Source organism: Oryctolagus cuniculus, chromosome 9 (genome assembly GCF_964237555.1).
Source record: "Oryctolagus cuniculus chromosome 9, mOryCun1.1, whole genome shotgun sequence".
NCBI classification, from domain to species: Eukaryota; Metazoa; Chordata; class Mammalia; order Lagomorpha; family Leporidae; genus Oryctolagus; species Oryctolagus cuniculus.
In genome coordinates, this window is record NC_091440.1 from 106,507,834 (window position 1) to 106,531,535 (window position 23,702).

The 23,702-nt window shown below is 49.9% G+C and overlaps 2 protein-coding genes and 1 long non-coding RNA gene across 3 annotated transcripts; 2 read left to right on the forward strand and 1 right to left on the reverse strand.

Annotated features, from left to right (window-relative positions):
* Window positions 1-3,582: 3,582 nt before the first annotated feature.
* FKBP4 (FKBP prolyl isomerase 4) lies at window positions 3,583-10,974 on the reverse strand. Its single transcript, NM_001082310.1, is given in 10 exon segments — window positions 3,583-4,372; window positions 5,344-5,583; window positions 6,056-6,241; window positions 6,440-6,523; window positions 6,610-6,700; window positions 7,193-7,349; window positions 7,620-7,740; window positions 8,458-8,600; window positions 8,980-9,124; window positions 10,867-10,974. Coding segments are annotated over 10 exon segments (1,377 nt in total). The 5' UTR covers window positions 10,972-10,974; the 3' UTR covers window positions 3,583-4,267.
* A 242-nt stretch (window positions 10,975-11,216) lies between these two features.
* LOC138843866 (uncharacterized) lies at window positions 11,217-14,795 on the forward strand. The gene is made up of 2 exons (XR_011378990.1): window positions 11,217-11,309; window positions 13,094-14,795. It is a non-coding gene; the product is annotated as an uncharacterized lncRNA (long non-coding RNA).
* Window positions 14,796-23,242: 8,447 nt separating this feature from the next.
* Window positions 23,243-23,659, forward strand: LOC100352509 (ribosomal biogenesis factor). Its single transcript, XM_002714480.5, has one exon. The coding sequence runs from the start codon at window positions 23,288-23,290 to the stop codon at window positions 23,588-23,590; it is 303 nt and encodes a 100-aa protein (XP_002714526.2). The 5' UTR covers window positions 23,243-23,287; the 3' UTR covers window positions 23,591-23,659.
* Window positions 23,660-23,702: the final 43 nt, after the last annotated feature.

Here is a 23,702-nt window from a genome sequence, read left to right on the forward strand (position 1 = left end):
GACACCTGCGCGTTTCCTCTTCATCATCTCTCTTAGGAGCCACTTTGTGAAACTTTGTTGTTAGTCTCTCAGGCTGGTGTGTTGTTCAATACATGCTAGTGATTTATAACTGGGGATGGCTGGTGCATCGGCATTATGTGTGAGGTTGCCAACCAACTGGGGAGCTACAGCCATAACTGAGCAGGAACGATTTCCAGAAAATGTCCACCCATTCTTACACTGGCTTCATTTGCATAGCCCTTAGCCCATTATTTTAAGTATCAAGGTTCTGAAGTGGTCTGCATTTGGAAAGAGAACATTAGTAAGAGAGGAATAAAGCATGAAAGTTTCCATGGTTTAACTATTTTCCAACAATGCTTTCTTTAAAAAAGTACTCCTTTTATTTGTTAGAGAAGTAGAGAGCCAGCAAGCTCCCATCTGCTGGTTCACTTCCCCAGTGCCCACCACCGGGATCGGGGAACTCAATCCAGGTTTCCCACGTGGATGGTAGGAAGACAATCACTTGAGTCATCACCTGCTGCCCTTCAGGGTGTACATTAGCGGAAGCTAGAGACAGGAGCGGACCTGGGACTGAAACTCAGGCACTGATGTGTGTTGTGAGTTTTTATTTATTTATTTATTTTCTTTTTTTTGACAGGCAGAGTGGACAGTGAGAGAGAGACAGAAAGGTCTTCCTTTGCTATTGGTTCACCCTCCAATGGCTGCCGCAGCCGGCGTGCTGCGGCTGGCGCACCGCGCTGATCCGAAGCCAGGAGCCAGGTGCTTTTCCTGGTCTCCCATGCGGGTGCAGGGCCCAAGCACTTGGGCCATCCTCCACTGCACTCCCGGGCCATAGCAGGGAGCTGGCCTGGAAGAGGGGCAACCGGGACAGAATCCGGCGCCCCAACCGGGACTAGAACCCAGTGTGCTGGTGCCTCAAGGCGGAGGATTAGCCTAGTGAGCCGCGGCGCCGGTGTATTTATTTATTTTTAAGATGTATTTATTTGACAGGTAAAGTTACAGAGAGGGAGAGACATAGAGAAGTCTCCCATCTGCTGCTTCACTCCCCAATAGCAGGAGTTGAGCCAATTTGAAGCCAGGAGCCAGATTTTTCCGGGTCTCCCACATGGGTGCAGGAGGAGCCCAACGACTTGGGCCATCTTCCATTGCTTTCCAAGGCCACAGCAGAGAGCTAGATCAGAAGCAGAGCAGCTGGGACTCACACCGGTAAGCCACTGCTTTTTATTAGTCCTGCCCAAGATGTCTTTCTTTTCTTTTTTTCTTTTTTTTTTTTTTTTTTTTTTGACAGGCAGAGTGGATAGTGAGAGAGAGAAAAGTCTTCCTTTGCTGTTGTTTCACCATCCAATGGCCACCATGGCTGGTGCGCTGCGCTGATCTGAAGGCAGGAGCCAGGTGCTTCTCCTGGTTTCCCATGGGGTGCAGGGCCCAAGCACTTGGGCCATCCTCCACTGCACTCCCAGGCCACTGCAGAGCTGTCCTGGAAGAGGGGCAACCGGGACAGCATCTGGCGCCTTGACCGGGACTAGAACCCGGTGTGCCGGCGCCGCTAGGTGGAGGATTAGCCTATTGAGCCGCGGCGCCGGCCCCAAGATGTCTTTCACATATTTTTTTCTCCAGTTGTAAGCGGACAGAGGTCACCTCCAGCTTTTGCTCTCAGGGAGGTGTAGCTGATACAATGTTCAAGTGCTTTGAAGCTGGAAGAGCAGGCTGGGTCAGGCCTTGCAGGGTTGTGATCTTCAGCCTAAATGGGATGGGCACCCACTGGAAGCGACTGAGCAGGTATAGGGACAGGACTCAGATGCAGTGTAGTAGTGTTTTGGGAGCTGGTGCTGTGGCATAGCGGGTAGGCCTCTGCCTGCGGTGCTGGCTGCTCCACCTCCAATCCAGCTCTCTGCCATGACCTGGGAAAGCAGTGGAAGATGCCCCAAGTGCTTGGGTCCCTGCACCTGTGTAGGAGACCCAGGGGATGGAAGACCTTTCTCTGTCTGTAGCTCTGCCTCTCAAATAAATCTTAAAAAAACAAACAAAAAGCGTTTTGCAAGACAGCAGACTGGCCATGTGTGGTAGTGTTGGGAAGGGAGTGGGGCTAGGATGATTAGAAATACTTTGGAGATGAAACGTAGTAGATCCTGATGTTTCGCTCAGCATTCGTTCAAGATAAACTCAATTCCGCTTTGTCCAGGGACCCCACTTCCAAGTTCCTGGATGCCACTGATTTCCCTTTTTCAGGCAGTCTCTGGTACAAAGTGAGTGAGGCAGGTGCAGATGCCTGCAAAATATACTTGAACACTGACCCCAAGAGGTGGAATATGTGGTAGGGTTATTTTTAGCTTTAAACATGTTTAGCTATTTTAACAAAACATCTTCACAAACAGCTTTAATGTTACGTAACCTACTGCCCTGTGTTTTGTTATTGGAACCTTACAGAAGCATGCAGAACCTGAAGGTACCTCAAGACTTGCCCAGCCTCCTGAACCTCATGGAACAGTTTGAATGTTTGGAGACCTCATGTTACACTTTCTTTCCATTTAATTGAGGCTGACATGCTAAGTACTTAATGAGAGATAGCTATTATGACTACCTGCAGGGGCAGGAGTCTAATTTTTATTTGAAGGGCAAATTGGCAGAGATCTTCCACCTGCTGGTTCACTCCTTAAATGCCTACAACAGCTGAAACTAGATCAGGTCAAAGCCAGGAGCCTGGCACTCACCCGGGGTTTCTGATGTGGATGGCAGGGATCCGACCACATACACCTTCAGCCAGTGCCTCCTGGGGTGTACTTTAGCAAAGTCAGGAGCTGGGACCTGAACTCAGGCACTCCACCATGGGATGTGGGCATCCTAAGCAGCCACAGCTGCCACGCTAAATGCTTCTCACAAATCTAATTTCAAAACACCAAAAGGATCCAGATGTAGAAGAGACCCAGCAGTAACAATGGGATTCCTCAATGTACAGCATGACTTGGAGAAACTCTTCACAAATTAACCCTCCATGATCAAAGTATGGAGCAATTCCTCTGGAGGGAATTGTACAGGTGTGTGGGAATAGATTACTCCACCAGTTTGTGAAGACGCAGGACGTAAGAAACAGGCCTAGATACAGGCTCTCACCTACAGCCAAGATCACACAGAGCAGGCTCAGCGTGATGACCTGGCCACTTGGCTTCTCCCAGGCCCCAGCAGGTCACAAGGGTGCAAGCAAGGCCAGACAACTCTCCTGGATCTGAAGTACATGTGTCCACTTTCAAACAAACATGATCCCAGTTTTCTAGATGTTTACAATCCCTTCTGTGCGTCAGGGAAGAAAACCAGAGGTACTAATGCCCCACCCCCACCCTAGATGTCTAGGAGGTGGACTGCTGGGAACCTACAGCAAGGCCATGGTAGTCCTGGCTGTAGTCTGTGCAGTTCTCAGGGGGCCCTGTGCAGCAGGGAGGCTTCCCGCCCAACTACTGCGAATCCATCGGGTGCTGCACTTGTTTCAGTGGGGCTGGGGACTAGGTCAGCAGCTCCCCTGATTTGCCTCTATCTACACTGTACCCCCTTCTGGAGCTGGACAGAAAGGGCTGCCTGACACCCAGGTTTTATTGTTTCCACTTTATTGCTCAAGCACAGAACTTGAGGCGAGCCTGGACTTTCAGCAACGTGCAGAGAAGAGGCTGACAGGGTGGGAGGGTGGGGATACAACCTGGCTGAGAAGGGAAACTGCTAGGAAGGCCAATACCAGAATGGGGGACGGGGGTGGTCTTGGACACCAGACACAGTCAGCCACACCATCTGGGGTGAGGAAGGGACTGAGAGGTAACAGGCACAGCAATGGTTTCCCCACCCCCAGCACCCACCTGGAGGCCACAGTTTGAAAGGGACTGGGAGAGGACAAGGATCAGGAAAGCAGCTGCCCAGGAGTCGGTCTCCCTCTCCACCCTGGTTTCACATCAGACCCCATCCCCACCACTTGCCCCCTTCTACCATTTGCAAAGTAGACCTAACAGAGGGAGCAAAATGCACGAACATTCAGTTGCGTGTGTGTGGATGGATGTACATTCACGTGTGATGGGGGAAGGGGGGCGGGTGACACTCCCTAGAATCAGCCCTACCTCAGCGTTCCCAGCCTAGTCTTTCCCCCCTCCTCGCAAAGCCACCATCCAACCAGATAGAAAAATAAAGGTCTAAGTCACTCAAAATTCTTCAGTTTTTACAAAACTAACAGGGTGGAGTAGGGCAGGGGAGCAGGAGGCGGGCAGTCGCAGGAGCCAGGCCAGAGAGGCTATGCTTCTGTCTCCACCTGAGACTGGCTTCCAGCCACGTCGTTCCGCTCATCCTTCATCTCTGTGTCCATGGGATGGTCGCCTGCGGCCACTTCTGCCTTCGCCTGCAAGCAGGAAGAGGAAGGGGCTGACCTCCTAAGTAAAAACACACATGCAGGGCCTACACAGAAGTTTTCCTCGTTGCTCTGTCCTGGACAATCTGTACGTAGGCGAATCACACCTTACAAGGTCACTTGTTGCAGTAGTTTAGAACTGTGCACAACTCGTATGGTAGCCACGACTGCATGTGGCTAATTCAACTGATGCCGTCTAAGGGCAAAATATACATTGGATCTTAAAGACTTAGTTTGGAAAATAAACATGCAACTCAAAAATTACATGTACTGCGAGTCAACTAAAATATTAAAATGTAACTCCATCTCTTTTTACCTTTGTAAACATGGCTGCCAGAGAACTTAAAATTTCCCACGTCCTTTGTTAGACAGGGTTGCTTTCTAACACTGAAGACTAAGAAACAGGGCCCTGGTTAAGACACACTGCATGCACACAGTCAAATATGGTGTGTGAAAGGATGTGAACGCTCTCTAAAATGCCACCGTAAGAGAAGCTTCCTGCTAATATTCTTTGAAACACAGCCAGTATGTTGCTTCTGTGAGGGAAAGGGGGAAGGCAACATGCATGCATGTATCGTTCACACGAGGGCCCCCAAAAAGTTCACGGAAAATGAAATGAAAAGATGGTGATTTTGGCACGAAAATTTCTGAAATCCATGCATAACTTCTTTTTCCATGATCCATGTTTTCCGTGTACTTTCTGCAGCCTCAAGTATGTAGGACGTGTGTTGGAATAATGCACAAAAGCTAGAAGGGTCAACTGCTTCTGGGGACAGGCAGGCTTAACTCTGGACCCTGAGGGAACACACACTCGCCTTACTCCTCCAGGGAAGAGGGCAAGTTCTGGTTTCTAGGACTGGCACAGACAGCGAGCCACGAAGAGCCCACCCCAGCTGGGCTGAGCAGAGGACAAGCAAGTGCCTTTCTCTGTTCATTCCAACCCTGCTCTATCCGGCCCTCACCTTGTTCTCCTCCTCTGCCAGCCTCTCAAACATGTTGGCGTAGAGCTTCTTCTCCCGGGCAATCTGCTTGCGGATCCGCTGCTGGCACACAGCCAGCTGGGCCTTAGCCGCTTTGTTGCTGGGGTAGAGCTGCAGGACCTTCTGGAAGTCAGCCCGTGCCAGGTCAAAGTCGTTCACAGCCAGGTGGGCCTCTCCCCGGCGGAAGAGGCCCTTCTCGTTGTTGCTGTCCAGTTCCAGGGCCTGAGGATGCGGGGAAGAGGCAGCACAGTGAGAGGGCAGGCCCTGAAGCCCGCCTGACCAAGGCTGGGCTCCACAGGATGAAGAGGAACGGAAATGGCTGACTCTAGCCCACAAAGAACAAGGTATGGCGCATTGAAGGGAGAAGACTGAGGTCTAGGTAGGAACCTCGATCATTCAGGAGGCAGAGGAAGACGACAGCAGGCATCTGGTCAAAGAGGAGGAAGGCTGCCACCTCCATTGTCTTTAGGATCAAGCCGGTGGATGAGAGGCTGGGAACCACGTTGGGTGAACACCGAAGTTCTTCCCACCCAGCGCTTCCCCCATCTCTCCCCACCAAAGCCAAGGTGCGTGCTACTCACAGCCCCCGACTCGGGGCTCATTGTCTCTGCACTCCCACCATTCCTGCCCTGCTCAGGAAGCTTCCTTGGCCCTGCCTGTGCTCGCTGCCTCCACAGCCTCTAAGGGGCCTCACCTTGTTACAGCTTTCCACGGCTGCCGAGAAGGCCTGTAGCTTCAGGTGACACATAGCCAGGTTGAGGTGGGAGGCCAGGCGCAGGGCCTGTGCCTTTTGCACTTCCTCACTGGAAAAACTTGACTCGTATTCCAGCCAAGACACAATCTTCTTGTACTGTAGCAGAGCCTGCTTGTACTTGCCTTCCTGCAGTGGGAGGGAGGGTTCAGGCACCCAGCACAGCTTCGGTGTCACCAGTCTATCACAACTTGTAGACACCTGTGACCCACAGGCAGGGGCCATCTCCTCCTCGCCCCTGAGACCACTGAGCTCAGACACAGCAGGTGCCAAGCCCCCAGGGCAGCCCTCCCAGGGGTGTGCTTAGCAGCGGCCCCGTCTGCTCACCTTGAAGTACACGGTGCCTCGCTCTTTCACGATGGCGCTCTGCTCCAGCTTCTCCTCCGAGCTCATCTCCCAGGACTCCTTGGCCTGCCAGCACCCAGGGGAGAAACACAGCTGTCAGCGCCCGCGGAATCTGCGCCTGGGTGGGCAGGGAAGACGCCGTGCAAACTCACCTTCTCAAAACTCTTGAGGTGGACTTCATATTTCAGCTCAGCATATGGCGGGATCTGAAACTTTTCCTTCCCAGCATTGCCAAACGCGTAACTGCAGGGTTAGAAAGGCTCCGGGTCAGCTCGGCAGCCCTAACGTTTCCCCCTTTCCTCTCAACTACCTCCCCACCCCATGCTTTCAGACCTGGGCCCATTGTTTCCTGTTTGGCAAAATGTTCCCTGACCTTGGTGGTCCCTTAGCATCTTCTGTGAGCACACAGTGGTACGACTACTAATTTAGGAAGGCAGGAACAATGTTCTGTTAGTCCCTGAACCTCGAGATTTTCAGCACCACTATCGTACCTAACAGGTGCATCTCAATAAATGGCGAGTGACTCAATTAATGGGAGATTAAAATCTTAATGTTGGCAGGAGACAATCTGCAGCAATGACTGAAAAGATATGCTTTGATCCAAGGCAGACAATCGTGGCCACGCTTTGACACACATGTGGTTGAGTTGCACCCAGCACACGAAGGGGAAAGGACACAAGTGGCCAGCTCTACAACTCATGGTCTGGCACTGGCTCTAGAGCACCCCCTGCTCACCTGGGCTTGAGGTACAAGATGGAATGTTCGCCTTTCTCCATGCGCTGAATGGCCTTCTCTAGCCCACAAGGCAGATCCAGACTCTCCCCCTCGCCGACCTCAAAGCGGAGTTCCCGCTGGTCAAAGAGCCGGTCCTTGTAGTACCCTTCCAGTGCGACTAGCATGCAAGAGGCAGTATGCCAGGGTGTGAGAGGGCAGGGGACCAAGGAAGGATGCCAGCAGCCTCCCTAGGTCACCCATCACTTCTTGTCCCCAAGATACCCCTGCTGTGGTCTCAGACCTGGAGGGATATTAAGAGTGTATTGTCCAATCCCAAACCTTATAGTTAAGAAAATAGGCTCAGAGAAGGGAAGTGACTTAGCCAAAACCATCTGGTCCCCAGGTGTGCATCAGTATCCAAATCCCAGACTCAGCGGAACTGACTCACCCTCCACAATAGCACCATCGTTGGGCCTAGCATAGCCTTCACCCCGAGTCCGTATTCTGCGGATGATTCCGCCGTCTTCGTCGTCTGTCAGATCCTCTCCCTTGAACTCAAACAATTCCACCTGTGGCAAAGACCCAAGATGACACAGATCCTTCCCCCACGAACTCCTCGATAGTGCACCACCACCTCGCCCTCAGCCAGGAGTCCCTAGTGAACGACCAGATGGATCTGACCACCAGGGCCTTTAACCAGAAGCTCTGTTGTTTCAATGATGGTGGTGAGTGCAGACCATGTGGATTTAAGTTAACTCAGGAGAGCCAAGGTCTGCTCCACTCCAAGAGGGCATGTTTCAGACAATCTCAATCCACCTTCCTTGAGGAAAAAGAAAGCCCAATCCATGCCACCACAACTTCCAGGATCTTCTGGGCATTCTCTGAGTGTCCACTGATGGGCTCAGGCACTCCTAGACTCAACAGTGCCAGTTCCATTCCTCAGTGAGGCCTCGCCTCAGCCCCCACTGCAGCCCAGAGCAAACAAGTCTCAGCCCTCCGCTCTGTCTCTGTGACTGCCGAGTTTCTGTCCTCCCAGAGCTTGCAGTTACCACCACCACCCATCTGCCGCAGGAGCTGCTCTCAATCACCTCCTCCTACCTGAAGCTTCCATTACCGCCACATCTGGCAGCAGCAGAGCCAGCTGCCCTCCCCATTTCTCCTCCTGGGCCAGGCTCTCAGCCTCGGCTACATTGTCTCCAAGAGGCAGGAAGGGCTGGAGGGCAGCCAGCCACTGGGCTGAGATAAGGCCTGGCCTTGTGCCCGGGTCTCTGTGGTTGGACACTCACCTCGAACACAAGTGTGGCGTTGGGGGGGATCTTTGGAGGGCTGCCTGCCGAACCGTAGGCATATTCGGGTTTGCAGGTGATGCGGCACAATTCCCCCACCTTCATGGTTGCAACAGCAATGTCCCAAGCCTTGATGACCTCCCCTGCAGATACAGAGGCAAACAGGACCCTCTCAGCAAGGGTCTCTGTTCAGTGTCACCCGAGAAATGCACCAGGAGCTAAGAGGCCTGGCTGCATGAAGTGCTGCTGTCTCTGAACTCTTAACCTAAAACTCAATCCCGGGACAAACAAGTTCAAGAAGCAGGACTGTGCACCCCCAAAGAGGGAGTCAAGGTGAAAAGGTGTGTGTGTGGGGAGACAGCAATCACCAGAGTCACAGAACAGAAAGAAGAAAAAGAGTGACGGACACAGTCTGCAGTAAGCCACCCCACCTTGAGCTGGGTTCTGGGAATATGCTTTCAGCTCGCCAGATAGCTCCTAGCCACCCCGAAGCCTTCCGGCCAGCCCACTAGCCATGCCTACCTTTTCCCAGGTCAAAGGAGAATTTGTCCTTGCGGTCCAGACTGGAGTCAAACTTCGTGCCATCCAAGAGCCAGCCAGTGTAGTGGACAAAGACTCGGTCCCCGATCATGGGTGTCTCGGTGCCTGTGCCCTCTCGCTTGATGACCTGGGAAGAAGTGAAGAGGGTGAGTAACCCGGGGGTGGGGCAGAAAGGGCAGCAAAGCGCACACCTCTGCAGCAAACCTAAGGGGACTCTTGCCTCTACCCAGATTTGAGGGCCCCAATCCTCAAGTGACTCCCAGCTTTCTAGAGGTGCTGCAAGACTGAGCTGGTAAACTGGAGACAAGAGCCGAGCTCCAGTTTTTGCTGTATGCTGTGGGATAAGCTGCCCAGCTATGATGATCCCTGAGATCTTGCAAGATCACACAGCAAAGGTTGGATAAAGGGTTGTCAGCAGCAGCAAAGGGGGACGTATCCTTGCAATATTTCCTCATTCTTCCCAAGCGCCAGTGGCCATCAGACCAGGGCCTGCTTTGGAGGCAGCCGAAGGAGAGGAGCATCAGTACTGAGAACAGGACAGTTTGCAATGGGTCGAGCACACTGGGTGACTGGTGAGCACGCAGGCTCTCCAACAGGCCCTGACCTGGGAGCCAAATAAGCCCTGTTCAGGTAAGAATACTTCCCAGGAACACTGGCTTCTGACCCCAGGCCCCAACAGGCCCTGACCTGGGAGCCAAATAAGCCCTGTTCAGGTAAGAATACTTCCCAGGAACACTGGCTTCTGACCCCAGGCCGTGAGGAGTAGAAAAGACAAAGGCCAGGGCTGGAGGGTGAAGGGGAATGACCCTTCCCAGAGTAATAACCTTGTAGAAAACAGCAAGGTGCTGCAGACAACCGGGAAGCCACATGGCCACGTGGGAGCAGCTGGGGCAGGGGCTCGCGGCCGCAGGCACATGGTTGAAAGCCAGGCGGACTGCTTGCACCAGGTCAAGCTCCCTGAAGCCTCTGGCTTTGCACAATGGCTGGGCTGAGCAGTGGGCGGCCAGGTAGGCAGATGCAGAGGATGGAGACAAGGTATGAAACGCCAGCCGGGAGGTTACCACCCTGGGCTTTCTGCAGAACGGGTTAGGCATAACCACAGGCTGGCCAGACCCGGTTCAAAGGTGCCTCCCCCGCCCTCCTCAGGCGCCGAAGCAAAGACCCTCCTCCTCCTCGCCCTACACTTAAAGCCTCGCCCGGGGAGGGGGGGCGGCGAGGATTACCGGAACTACAGGTCCCGGCAGGCACTGCTCCTGGCCCTCCCTGGGCCGAGGGAGCGGGCATGGCTGGGTTGAGCAGGTGACCCCGGGCGAGCGCCAGCGTTTGGAACCCGGGGCGCCGAGCGTGGTGGTGGTGGGGCGCCGAGGGCAACGGGTCACACAAAGAGCTCCGGGCCAGGAAATGACTCCGGGAGCCGCTTCGCGTCCAAGCCACCGTCTCACCGCTAGGGCGGACGCGCTCTCACACCATCAGCGATCGGGCGATCCAGGGACTTCCCATCTCCATTGGGCAGCCCGGCCGGACCGTGGGGTCGGGGACAGGTGAACGAGGGGCGGTGCGGGGGCCGGCGCGGTGCGCGGCCCGCGGGCGCCCCGCCCCTCTCGACCGCCCCGTGCACGCCGGAGTTGGCGCCGCAGGCTCGGCCCCTGCCCGGCCCGGGCGCGGAAGGCGAGGGCCTGGGCCCAGACCCCTGGCTGTCCGGGAGCCAGAAGACGGCTACGCCGTGACCCGCGCACCCGCACCGACTCCTTCCGGCCGTGTGGAAGCCTCTGCCACCCCGGGTAACGCCGCCCGGCCCGGGAAGGCAACGCGACGGCCGCGGGCTACGGGACCCGGCGGCCGCTCCCGCCGCAGCCGCCCAGCCCTCACCTTCAGCACGCCTTCGTCTTGCTTGGGGCTGATGTCCACGCCCTCGAGGGGCAGCGGCGCCGACTGCGCCCCGCTCTCGGCCGCCTTCATCTCCTCGGCGGTCATGGCCGCTCGGAGCCCGCTGAGTCCGTGGACCGAGCGCAGCGCGAGCCAAACCCTCCCGAACGCCGGACCTGCCCGTGAGGCGTGCGGCGACGGCACTGGCGGCTGCCGGGCGTGCGGACTGGCCGCAGCTCGCGCTCTCTGCAGCCGGCGCGCTCGGAGCCCGCGGCGGAGGTGGACGGCGGCTGAGGGCGCGATTGGTCCCACCCCGCCGCGAGGGAGGGGCTGGGAGGAGCTGGCGCGCGAGCGGGAGACGGAGGGGGCGGGGGCGGAGAACTTTCTAGAGTCGGCGGCGGCCGAGCCGGTTCTGGCTGTTTTAGTGCTTTAGGGCGCTTGGACGGGTACGTTTTCCGGGTCACTCCGCGCACTGCCCGGCTCCCTTCGGGGGGCCCTGCGACTCTGGGGACCACTCCCTCAGCGCTCTCCCGGGGCCCTCCCCACAGCTGGCTTCCAGATCCTCCCAGATCTTTCTCGATCCCGCACCTCAGCCACCTCCCCCCTTCCCGCCCCGCTTCCGCGCCCAGCACGCCGGCCGCTCCAGATGGCCGTGCGCCCCGCGGTCCCGCGTGGTTTGCGGGGGCCGCCCCGCCGGCGCTGGCGGCGCGGGGAAGGGAGACTGAGGGCCAGGGAGCCTGGCTGGCGAGCGCGTGACACAGAAGCTGGGGAAGCAGCCCTGCCGGGCCAGAGCCGCCACCTTCGCGCTAGGGCGAGGAGCGAACTGCTGGGCTGAGGGGCGGGCTCAGGATAGGGGGCGGCGGGACCGGGACCGTCCTGGCTGGAAATGAAACCACCCTTTCGGTGAATTCTGCAAGAAGTACTTCTAACGCTCCAAGTCATTCCGTGGTAGCAAAGGCCCGTGAGAAAGAGTGTTTGATTCCTAAGGGTTTATCGTGGTGGGTTACGTGGCTGTAGGGCAACTGCATACCTGGCGGTCAGTCGCCCACAAGATATCTAGAGGGAGCCTTGATTTTTATCCAGCGCTCAGCTGCAGTTAGTGCAGGGTCCAGTGAGTGATTTCAAATTGGCTACGTGCATTTGTTATTCCAATATAATAAACGCCCCCCCCCCCGCCCCCGCGCGCTGTGTTGTCAGCTGTGTGCCTGTGCTGTGTTAGGCAATCTCATCTAGAAAAACTGAAAAAGTTGTTATATCTGAAATTTCCATGTTATAATTTGATACTGCCAGAATGAGCCTCTGTGAGCCCACCTGGCTCAGCTCGCAAACTCTGGGCCCACACCTCATTCGTGAAGTCTCCTCTTTTTTCACAGCTGGTATTTTGGCCACCTTGGGCTGTTAATGCACTTAAACATTAAAAAAAAATACATGAGGGTACATTGAAAGATTAGAGGAGGGGTAGGTGTTCAGCAGAGCGACTCAGACGCCTGCATCCCATATCACAGTGCCTGGGTTCCAGTCCTGGTTTTACTCCTGATTGTGGTGGCTTGCAGTGGATGCAGACTGTGGGAGGCAGCAGGTGATGGCTGGTTGGGCCCCTGCCACCCACGTGGGAGGCCCAGATAGAGTTCCTGGCTCCTGGCTTTGGCTTGACTGAACCTTGGATTGTTGAAGGCATTTGGAACTGAACCAGCAGATGGGAGATCTAGGTCTCTCTCTCTTTCAAATAAATTAAAAATTTTTAAATGTAATGGTAAGTGGACTAATACACGAGTTTAATTTTGGTGCAAAAACATTGAAATCCTTGCACAGGTTTTTGTTGTAATCATTTTCCATTAACTTTTTGCAGACTTCTCATGTGCCTGGATTTCAGAATTTTTTCACCAAAATTGATCTTTTCATTCCATTAACCAGTAGCTTCCTGAAGTACCCTGATGCTATTTGAATCACTCCAGAGAAAGTGAGATGAATATAGGCTATGTACACGGATGCACACACATGTGTGTTACATAACATACAATACCATAAAATGAAAGACTGTGCCACCAGCCTCAGAGTTGCAACATTCCCGATATAAAACTCTGCCAAAAATGTTGTGCAAAAATGGTTAAAGCCTCCGACAGAATTTCTTGGTGCTTGTGGTGTCTGTTGATCGGAACAACTCAAACTCTACTGACCGAAAAGAGCTGCACATTTCGTAAAAACGTGTCCTTTGTTTATTTCTTTTCAGGCTCACTGTTCTATTTTCCTGCGGTTTAAAACAGTAGGCCTGGTGTCAGCTGTGCACAGTGTGCAGCACTGTGGTGTCAAGGTTGAGCTCCTGGGCTCTGGATCCGAGTCACCTGGTTCAAATTCCAACACAGGCTCTGGATTGGGTTTACCTGGGTTCACGGCGCCGAGGAAAGCAGAGGTTGGAGTGGATGAGTTACTAAACAGCGTGTGGCGTGCAGGAAGGAGGTGGATGTGGTCGGTGCCTGTGCCTCTTGCATTTAGCTACCCAGAAGACTCAGCGGTCCCCACCCAGACAAGGCTCAGCCCCACTGATTCAGAGGAGTGCTGCTCTTCAGATGCTAAATCACATCTGTACCTTTTGCCCTTTAACACTTGATGGTGATCTTGACCGGCTAATATAGCTCCCAGTAGCTTTGTGTGCTGATATTTTGTAATTCCACCAGGACTGGAAGACCACATTGAAGCTAAAGATTCTCTCTTCTCTTTTGAAAATTTATTTATGTATTTGAAAGAATGACAGACGGAGAGAAGCTGCATGGCTGAGAAATTCAGAAATGATGGTTCCTTCAGTATAATGTTTAACTTCTGTGATTAGTTTATGCTAACTTTTTTTTTTAAGTTCTATTTTTATTTTATTTTATTTGAAAGGCAGAATTAGAGAGGGAGAGATGAGAGAGAGAGATCTTCCATCTGCTGGTTCACTCCCCTAGTGGCCTTAATGACCAGGATTGGACCAGGCTGAACCCAGGAATCAGGAGCTTCTTTCGGGTTCCCCACGTGGGATCAGGGGCCCAAGCACTTGGGCTATCCTCCACTGCTTTCCCAGGTGCATTAGCGGGGAGCTGGATCAGAAGTGGAACCACTGGACTTATACCCGTGCCCGTGCCCGAAGGGGTTGCCAGGGCTGCACATGACAGTTTAACCTGCTATACCACAATGCTGGTTCCTGCGCTGACATTTTAAAACATTTGCATTCTAATAGACACATTAGCAGAGAGCTGGATCAGAGGTGGAGCAGCTGGGACTTGAACTGGCACCCATGTGGGATGCTAGTACTGCTTACCTGCTACACCACAATGCCAGCCCCAGAGTTGACTGGTTTTGCACACCATTCACAAGGACTCATGCAGTGTACTCTGTTGTGCCTGGTTATTTCATTCATTTCATTGCAATAGGATTAGTTTGTTACCTTTTATTGCGTTGTAATAATCCATGGTCTGAATATACCATACTTCGCAATCTTTTGTTGGTGATGTTGAGGTTGTTACTAGTTTTTAGCTATTATCAATAAAGCTGTGAACATTTTTATCCATGACTTTTGATGTATATAAATACTTATTTTAGTTTGGTATATATGTAAGAAATGTAGTTCCTGGGTCATTTTTTTTTTTTAATTAAAAAAAAAATTTAAATGGCCTATTCCCCAAAGTCGTTGTATCATGTTACACTCCCACCAAGAGCCTATGAGAGTTCTAGTTGCTCCACATTCTTGCCAAAACATGGTATTGTCTGTCCTTTTAATTTTAGCCTTTCTGGAGGACTGTAATTCTATGTAATTTGATAGTGAAGTTGAACATTTTGTCACATTATTGACCACTGGAATAGCCACATTTTGGAATATTTATTCAAATCTTTAACCTATTTAAGAACATTTCATTGTCTTTCATTATTTTTTTTAATAAATTGAGCAAGTCCTTGGACATGTGCCTTGTGACTTTTTTTTTTTTTTTTTTAAAGATTTGTTTTATTTGAAAAAGACAGAGTTACAGACAGAAGTATTTCACTCCCAAGATGCCACAATGGCCAGAGCTGCGTTGATCCGAAGCCAGGAGCCAGGAACTTCCTCCGGGTCTCCCACATGGGTGCCAGGGCCCAAGGACTTGGGCCATCTTCCATTGCCTTCCCAGGCCACAGCAGAGAGCTGGATTGGAAAAAGAGCAGCCGGGACTGGAACCGACGCCCATATGGGATGTTGGCGCTTCAAGCCAGGGCTTTCACTGGCTGCGCCACAGTGCTGGCCCATGTCTTTCATTATTAATTTATGGGATTTCTCATAGATTAGATTTGCTTTGATAGTTATATATATATTGCAATAATCTGGTTTGTGGCATGCCTTTTTACTCACAGGTTGGTATTATTTTTGGTGACCAGATAATGAAATTAATGTTTAAAAAAGACTATTGGAAAGTCAGAAAGAGGGATAAAAGAGAGATTGATCAATCTTCTATCTACCTGAACCTGAACTCCCCAGATGACTGCAATTGCCAGTGTTGGACCAGGGCTGAAGCCAGGAGCTTCATCCAGGCCTCTCTATGTGGGTGGCAGGACCCAAACACTTGGACTGTCTTCTGCTGCTTTTCTCAGGCCATTAGCAGGGACCTGGATCAGAAATGGAGCAGCTGGGACAGGAACTGGAGCCCATATGGGAAGCCAGTGATGTAGGCCAAGAGTTCACCTGTTATACCACAGTACCAGCCCCTGAAATCTAATTTATTAGTCTTTTATTTATTTATTTATTTATTTATTTTTATTAGAGACTTGTGTGAATGTCTTCTTTGAGAAATCTTTGCCTTTCCCCTGGTCATGAAATAGTATTTTTTTTTTAAGACTTATTTATTTATTTGAAAGTCAGAGTTACACAGAGAGAGAAGGAGAGGCAGGGAGAGAGAGACAGAGAGAAAGAGAGAGAGAGGTCTTCCATCTGCTGGTTCACTCCCCAACTGACTGCAACATTTGGAGCTGTGCCCAACTAAAGCCAGGAGCCGGGAGTTCCTTGGCCCAAGCACTTGGGCCATGGCAGAGAGCTGGATAGGAAGTGGAGTAACCGGGACTCAAAACTGGTGCCCATATGGGATCTAGCACTGCAAGTGGCAGCTTTACCCACTACGCCACAGCACCAGCCCCTAAAATGGTATTTTTTTATTCTAGAAGTTTTTTGTTTGTTTCATTTTTAGTATTTGGGTCTGTGATCCATGTGAAATTCATTTCTACATGTGGAATGAGAAAGGGAGTCAAGGGTCATTTTTTTTCTATATGGGAAGAAGGAAGGCCCTTAAACTTTTTTTTGACAGGCAGAGTTAGACAGTGAGAGAGAGAGAGAGAAAGGTCTTCCTTCCATTGGTTCACCCCCAAAATGGCTGCTACAGCCGGCGCACTGTGCTGATCCGAAGCCAGGAGCCAGGTGCTTTTTCCTGGTCTCCCATGCGGGTGCAGGGCCCAAGCACTTGGGCCATCCTCCATTGCCTTCCCGTGCCACAGCAGAGAGCTGGACTGGAAGAGGAGCAACTGGGACAGAATCCGGCGCCCCAACCGGGACTAGAACCCGGGGTGCCGGCACCGCAGGTGGATTAGCCAAGTGAGCCATGGCGCCGGCAACTTTTTTTTTAAGATTTATTTTTATGTATTTGAAAGGCAGAGTTACAGAGAGAGGTAGAGACAGAGAGAAAGAGAGGTCTTCCGTCTGCTGGTTCACTCCCGAAATGGCTGCAACGACCAGAGCTGAGCCAATCTGGAGCCAGGAGCCAAGAGCTTCTTCCAGATCTCCCACATGGGTGCAGGAGCCCAAGCACTTGAGCCATCTTACTGCTTACTCCCAGGCGTATTAGTAGGGAGCTGGATCAGAAGTGGAGCAGCTGGATTGGAACTGGTGCCCATATGGGATGCCAGCACTGCAGGCTGAGGCTTTAACCTGCTATGTCACAGTGCCAGCCCCAAACTCTTTTTTTTTTTTTTTATTTCAAAGGCAGAAAGAGAGATTCAGAGAAAGAGATCTTTCATCCCTGGTTTACTTCTCAAATGCCCACAGCAGCCATAACTGGTCCAGGACAAAGCCAGGAGCCCAGAATTCAGTTGAGGTCTCCCATGTGGGTGGCTGGGATCCAAGTAGTTGAGCCATCACCTGCTCCCTTCCAGGATACACATTAACAGGAGGCTGGATTGAAAGAGGAGGTGGACTTGAACCCAGGCACTCTGATATGGGATGCAAGCATCCCAAGTGAGTACTTAGCTGCTATTCCAAACACCTATCCCAACACCAATTTTTGATGGCTCAGTCTCCCCCACTGACCCATGGTATAATCATGGATTTCTGTTTCTTTGTGGTATCCTTTTTGTTCCTTTGGCCTTAATCTATCCTTGTGCCAACATTTCAATAACTTTATTGATTGATTGATTGATTGATTGTAGTGTTTTTTTTTCTCCAAATAAACCTTTTATTTAAGGAATACAAACTTCATGCATTTCATAAGTATAGCTTTAGGAATATAGTGATTCTTCCCACCATACTAACCCTCCCATCCATACTCCCACCCCTCCTCCTCCTCCCTCTCCCATTCTCAGTCCCATTCTCCACTAAGATACATTTTTTTATTAACTTCATACACAGAAGACCAGCTCTATACTAGGTAAAGAGTTCAACAATTTACACACACAAAAAAACAAAAAACAAAAAAAATTATTCCTCAATATTCAAGACAGGGCTGTTCAAAGTCATTGCATCTTGAAGTTAATTTCACTTTTTTTTTGAAACTTAATTAATTAAGTTTAAAGAAGCACCCAAGAATGATACATCTTTTGCAAGCACTTAGACATAATACAACTCTATGAGGACAGAGGTCCTGCATGGGAAGTTAGTGCACAGTGACTCCTGTTGTTAATTTAACAACTAACACTCTTATGTATGATATCACTGATCACCCGAGGCTCTTGACATGAGCTACCTAGGTTATGGAAACCTTTTTTTTTTTTTTTTTTTTTTTTTTGGACAGGCAGAGTGGACAGTGAGAGAGAGAGAGAGACAGAGAGAAAGGTCTTCCTTTGCCGTTGGTTCACTCTCCAATGGCCGGCGCGGCCGGCGCGCTGCGGCCGGCGCAACGCGCTGATCCGATGGCAGGAGCCAGGAGCCAGGTGCTTTTTCCTGGTCTCCCATGGGGTGCAGGGCCCAAGCACCTGGGCCATCCTCCACTGCACTCCCGGGCCACAGCAGAGAGCTGGCCTGGAAGAGGGGCAACCGGGACAGAATCCGGTGCCCCGACCGGGACTAGAACCTGGTGTGCCGGCGCCGCTAGGCGGAGGATTAGTCTAGTGAGCCGCGGCGCCGGCTTGGAAACCTTTTGAATTCACAAACTCTGTCAATATTTAGACAAGGCCATAAGCAGAATGGAAATTCTCTCTTCCCTTCAGAGAAAAGTACCTCCTTCTTTGATGACCACTTTCCACTGGGGTCTCTCATGTATGTCCTTCATGTAGGACATATTTTGCCACAATGTCTTGGCTTTCCATGCCTGAAATGCTCTCGTGGGCTTTTCAGCCAGACCAGAATGCCTTAAGGACTGATTCTGAGGTCAGAGTGCTACTTAAAGCAGTTGTCATTCTATGAGTCTGCCATGTGGACTGCCCCCCATGTGGAGCGTTCACACCTTTTTAATTCTATCTATTATTACCAGACCCTTAATCTTATCCATATGATCACTTTAACACTTAAGATGGTATATTTACTACCCAGGTTAAGGGAATTTGGGGTCCCATGTTGTTTTTAAACTGTACCCTTAGAAGTAAGTCCATAGGAATGTATGCAGAACTATACAGCTTTACAGTTAAAAACCTCATACACTTCATAATTACATTTATTTATTTTTTTAAAAGATTTTTTATTTATTTGAAAGAGTTGGGGCCACCACTGTGGCACAGTGGGTTAACACCTTGGCCTGAAGCACCGGCATTGCATATGGGTGCTGGTTCGAGACCCAGCTGCTCCATTTCCAATTCAGCTCTCTGCTATGGCCTGGGAAAGCAGGGAAGTGAACCATCGGATGGAAGACTCTCTCTCTCTCTGCCTTTCCTCTCTGTGTAACTCTGACTTTCAAATAAAAATAAATAAATCTTTTTTAAAAAGGTTACAGAGAGGCAGAGAGAGAGCATGCGTGCGCGAGAGAGCGAGAGGTCTTCCATCCACTAGATCACTCCCTAGATGGCCACAATGACCAGAGCTGAGCCAATCTGAAGCCAGGAGCCAAGAGTTCTCCCAGGTCTCCCACATGGGTGCAGGGGCCCAAGGACTTGGACCATCTTCTACTAATTTCCCAGGACATAGCAGAGAGCTGTATTGAAAGTGGAGCAGCTGGAACTGGAACCAGCACCCATATGGGATGCCAGTACTGTAGGCAGTGGCTTTACCCTCTATGCCATTGTGCCAGACCCTAAGTGACTCAAAAATAAGTTTTGATATCTGGTAGTTAAACCCTGCATCTTTGTTTTCAAGGCTGCCCTGGCTATTCTAGGTTCTTTGATTTTCCATATACACTATAGAATTATCTTTTAAATATAAAAATGCTGGGATTTTAGATGGGATCCCATTAAATACATATCAAATTAGAGAGATTTGACTTAAAAAAAAAAGACTTGTTTACTTATTTTGAAAGGCAGAGTTACAGAGAGAGAGAAAGAGACAGAGAGACAGAGAGAGAGGGAGAGAGAGCGAGCGAGCGAGCTTCCATCCACTGGTTCACTCCCCAGATGGCTGCAATAGTTGGGGCTGGGCCAGGCTGAAGCCAGGAGCCAGGGGCTTCATCCAGGTCTCCTTACATGGGTGGCAGGGGCCCAAGCTCTTGGGCCATCTTCCACTGCTTTCCCAGGCCATTAGCAGGGGGCTGGATCAGAAGTAGAGCAGCCAGGACTTGAACCAGCGCCCATGTGGGATACCAGCACTGAAGGCTGTGGCTTTAACTCACTGCACCACAGCGCCGGTCCCCTGACCTTTTCTTAATTAGAATTTTTTTTTTTTTTAATTTGAGAGGTAAAGAGGCAGAGAGCTGCCATCCACTGGTTCTCTGCAGATAGATATGATGGCCCCCAGCTGGGGCTGAAGCCAGGGACCAAACACTCAATCCAGGTCTCCCACAGGATGTCAGGAACCCATTTACTTAAGCCATCACTGCTGCCTCTCAAATTTTGCATTGACAGAAAACTGGAGTCAGGAGTGGAGCCAGGTATTGAACCTAGGTACTGAACCAGCATCTGAATTGTTATGCCAAAGGCCTGCCCCATGATCCATTTTGAGTTCATTTTTATATGATGTGAGATAAGATTCCAGTTCCTTTCATTTGCATAAGGATATCCAGTTGTCCTTGTATCATTTGTTGATGTTTTCCCACATTGAACTGTCATTGCACACTTGTTGAAAATCTTTTTACTGGGGCCAGTGCTGTGGCATAGCAGGTAAAGCTGCCACTTGCATCATCAGCATCCCATATGGGTGCTGGTTTGAGTCCCAGCTGCTCCACTGCCTATCCAGCTCCCTGCTAATAGCCTGGGAAAAGCAGTGGAAAATGACCCAAATGCTTGGATCCCTGCACCCATGTGGGAGACCTGGATGAAGCTCCTGGTTCCTGGCTTTGGTCTGGCTCAGTCCTGGCTGTTGTAGCCACTTGGGGAGTGAACCAGTGGATGGAAGGACTTTCTCTTTCTCCCTCTGTCTCTCTAACTCTGACTTTCAAATAAATAAATTTTAATAAAAAAAATCTGTTTACCATAAATGTAAGAGGTTATTTCTGGATTCCTAATTCTTTTTTTTTAAAAAGATTTATTTATTTATTTATTTATTTGAAAGGTGGAGTTACAGAGAGGTAGAGGCAGAGAGAGAGAGAAGCCCTCCATCCTCTGGGTCACTCCTCAAGTGGCTGCAACAGCCCGAGCTGGGCCTATCCAAAGCCAGGAGCCAGGAGCTTCCTCTGGGTCCCCCACAGGGGTACAGGGGTCCAAGGACTGGGGCCATCTTCTACTGCTTTCCCAGGCCATGGCAGAGAGCTGGATTGGAAGTGGAGCAGCGAGAACTCGAACTGGCACCCATACAGGATGCCAGCATCGCAGGTGGCAGTTTTCCCACTATGCTACAATGCTGGCCCCCTGGATTCTTAATTCTGTCTCATTGATAGGTAAGCCTGCCCCTATGCTAGTATCACAGTTTCTTGGTTACTGTTGCCTTTTTTTTTTTTTTTTTAAAGATTTATTTATTTATTTGAAAGGAAGAGTTCTAAAGAGAGAGAGAGGGAGAAACAGCGAGAAGGGTCTTCCATCCTCTGGTCCACTTCCAAAACAGCCTTAATGACCAGGGCCACATCAGGCTGAAGCCAGGAGCCAGGAGCTTCCTTCGGGTCTCCCACATGAGTGGCAGGGCTCAGGAACTTGAGCCATCTTCCACTGCCTTCCCAGGTGCACCAGCAGAGAGCTGGATCAGAAGTGGATCAGCCAGGACACGAACTGGTGCCCATTATGGGATGCTGGCACTGCAGGATGTGGCAATCCTGCCATGCCACAGCACCAGACCCTACTGTTGCTTTAATATGATTTAAAATAAAATGTGAATCTTTTAGCCTATTTCTTCTTCAGGTATTTTAGGATACTCTAAGCCTTGTATTTCCCTATGAATTTTAGGATCATCTTATGGATTTCTGTTTTTAAAAAGGCAACTAAGGGGGCCGGCACTGTGTAGGTTAATCCTCTACCTGCGGTGCCGGCATCCCATATGGGCAGTGGTCCAAGTCCTGGCTGCTCCTCTTCCAATCTGGCTCTCTGCTGTGGCCTGGGAAAACAGTGGAATATGGTCCAAGGGCCTGGGCCCCTTAACCCATGTGGGTAGACCTAGAAGAAGCTCCTGGCTCCTGGCTTTGGATTGGCACAGCTCCAGCCATTACAGCCAAGTGGGGAGTGAACCAATGGAAGGAATACCTTTTCTCTCTGTCTCTCCTTCTCACTGTCTGTAACTCTTCCTCTCAAATAAAATAAATAAGTCTTTTAAAAAAAGGCAACTAAGATATTCTATAGGAATTTCGGTGAACTTGTAGATCAATTTGAGGAGCATTATCATTAATATTACAATATTAATTTTTATACATGGATAGGTGTCTTTCCATTTATTGAGGCCTCTAATTTATTTCAGCACACTTGTAGTTTTCAACACACAAATTTTATACTTTTGTGAAATTTACTCTTATTCTATTCCTTTTGATACTATCATAAAGGAAGTCTTAATTTCCTCTTTGGAATTTTTTTATTGCTGCTGTATAGGTATAAATACAATTGATTTTAGTATGTTGATTTTGAAATCTAAACTTACTGATCTTATTTGTTAAGTTCATTAGTTTTTATATATGATTTGAGATCTTAAAATACTGAGTTTTTGGGGCCAGCGAGTTCTGGGTGCTCCGCTTCTGATCCAGCTCTCTGCTATGGCCTGGGAAAGCAGTAGAAGATGGTCCAAGTGATTGGCCCCTGGAGCTGGTGCTGTGGCATAGTGGGTAAAGCCGTCGCCTGCAGTGCTGGCATCTCATATAGGCGCCACTTCAAGTCCCGGATGCTCCACTTCCCATCCAGCTCTCTGTTTTGGTCTGGGAAAGCAGTAGAAGATGGCCCAAGTCCTTGGGCCCCTGCACCCACATGGGAAGACCAGGAGCAAGCTTCTGTCGCCTGGCTTTGGATCAGCTTAGCTCCAGCCGTTGCAGCCAGTTGGGGAGTGAACCAGTGGATGGAAGACTCTCTCTCTCTCTCTCTCTCTCTCTCTTCTCTGCCTCTCTGTAACTCTGCCTTTCAAATAAATAAAATAAACCTTAAAAAAAAAAGTGATTAGGCCCCTGCACCCAGGTGGGAGACCTGGAAGAAGCTCCTGGCTCCTGGGTTTGGATTGGCCCAGCTCAGTCCGTTGCAGCTTTTTGGGGACTGACAGCTGATGGAAGACCTCTCTCTCTACCTCTGCCTCTTTATAACTCTGCTTTTCAAATAAATAAATCTTTTAAAGAAAATATTGAGTTTTCTAATCTATGGACATGAGATACTCCTCCATTTATTTAGCTATTCTTTAATTATGTTTTACATTTTTCAGATGGGGTCTTGCACAACTTTTATTGTACTACTAGGCATTTTTTGGTTTTGTTGCTATTGGAAATGCCCTTTTCAAAAGCTTATTTTCTAATTGTTTCCAGTATAGACAATGCACCTGACTTTTTCATTTTCATTTATTTTAGTTGTAGTAAAATATAAATTACAAAATTTACCACTTAACAATTTTAAGCATATGTTTCAGTGGCATTCAGTATATTCATGTTGTTGTACAACCATGCAATTGATTTTTTTTTAAGATTTATTTATTTGAGATGGCGTCACCTGGACCTCCAGCTGCAGCACGCGGGGATTTAAGACAATGGCCAAGAACAAATTAAGAGGACAGAAGTCCAAAAATGTATTTCACATAGCCAGCCAAAAAAATTTTAAGGCTAAAAACAAAGCAAAACCAGTTACTACTAATCTTAAGAAGATAAACATTGTGAACGAAGACAAAGTTAACAGAGTGAACAAAGCTTTTATAAATATACAAAAGGAACTTGCAAACTTCTCAAGGGGCCTTTCTCTGGAACCGTTACAGAAAGAGCTGATTCCTCAGAAGAGTCATGAAAATGAACCTGTTAATGTTGATGAAGCTACAAGATTAATGGCTCAGTTGTAATGCAGCATGATGTGATGGAATTCCCCCCCCAAAAAATTCAATAAATTGTTTTATACAAAAAAAAAAAAAGATTTATTTATTTGAAAGGTAGAGTTACAGAGAAAGAAAGATA

Excerpts from the sequence above, each read along its gene's own strand:
- LOC100352509 (XM_002714480.5), top strand. The coding sequence starts at position 23,288 with ATGGCCAAGAACAAATTAAGAGGACAGAAGTCCAAAAATGTATTTCAC.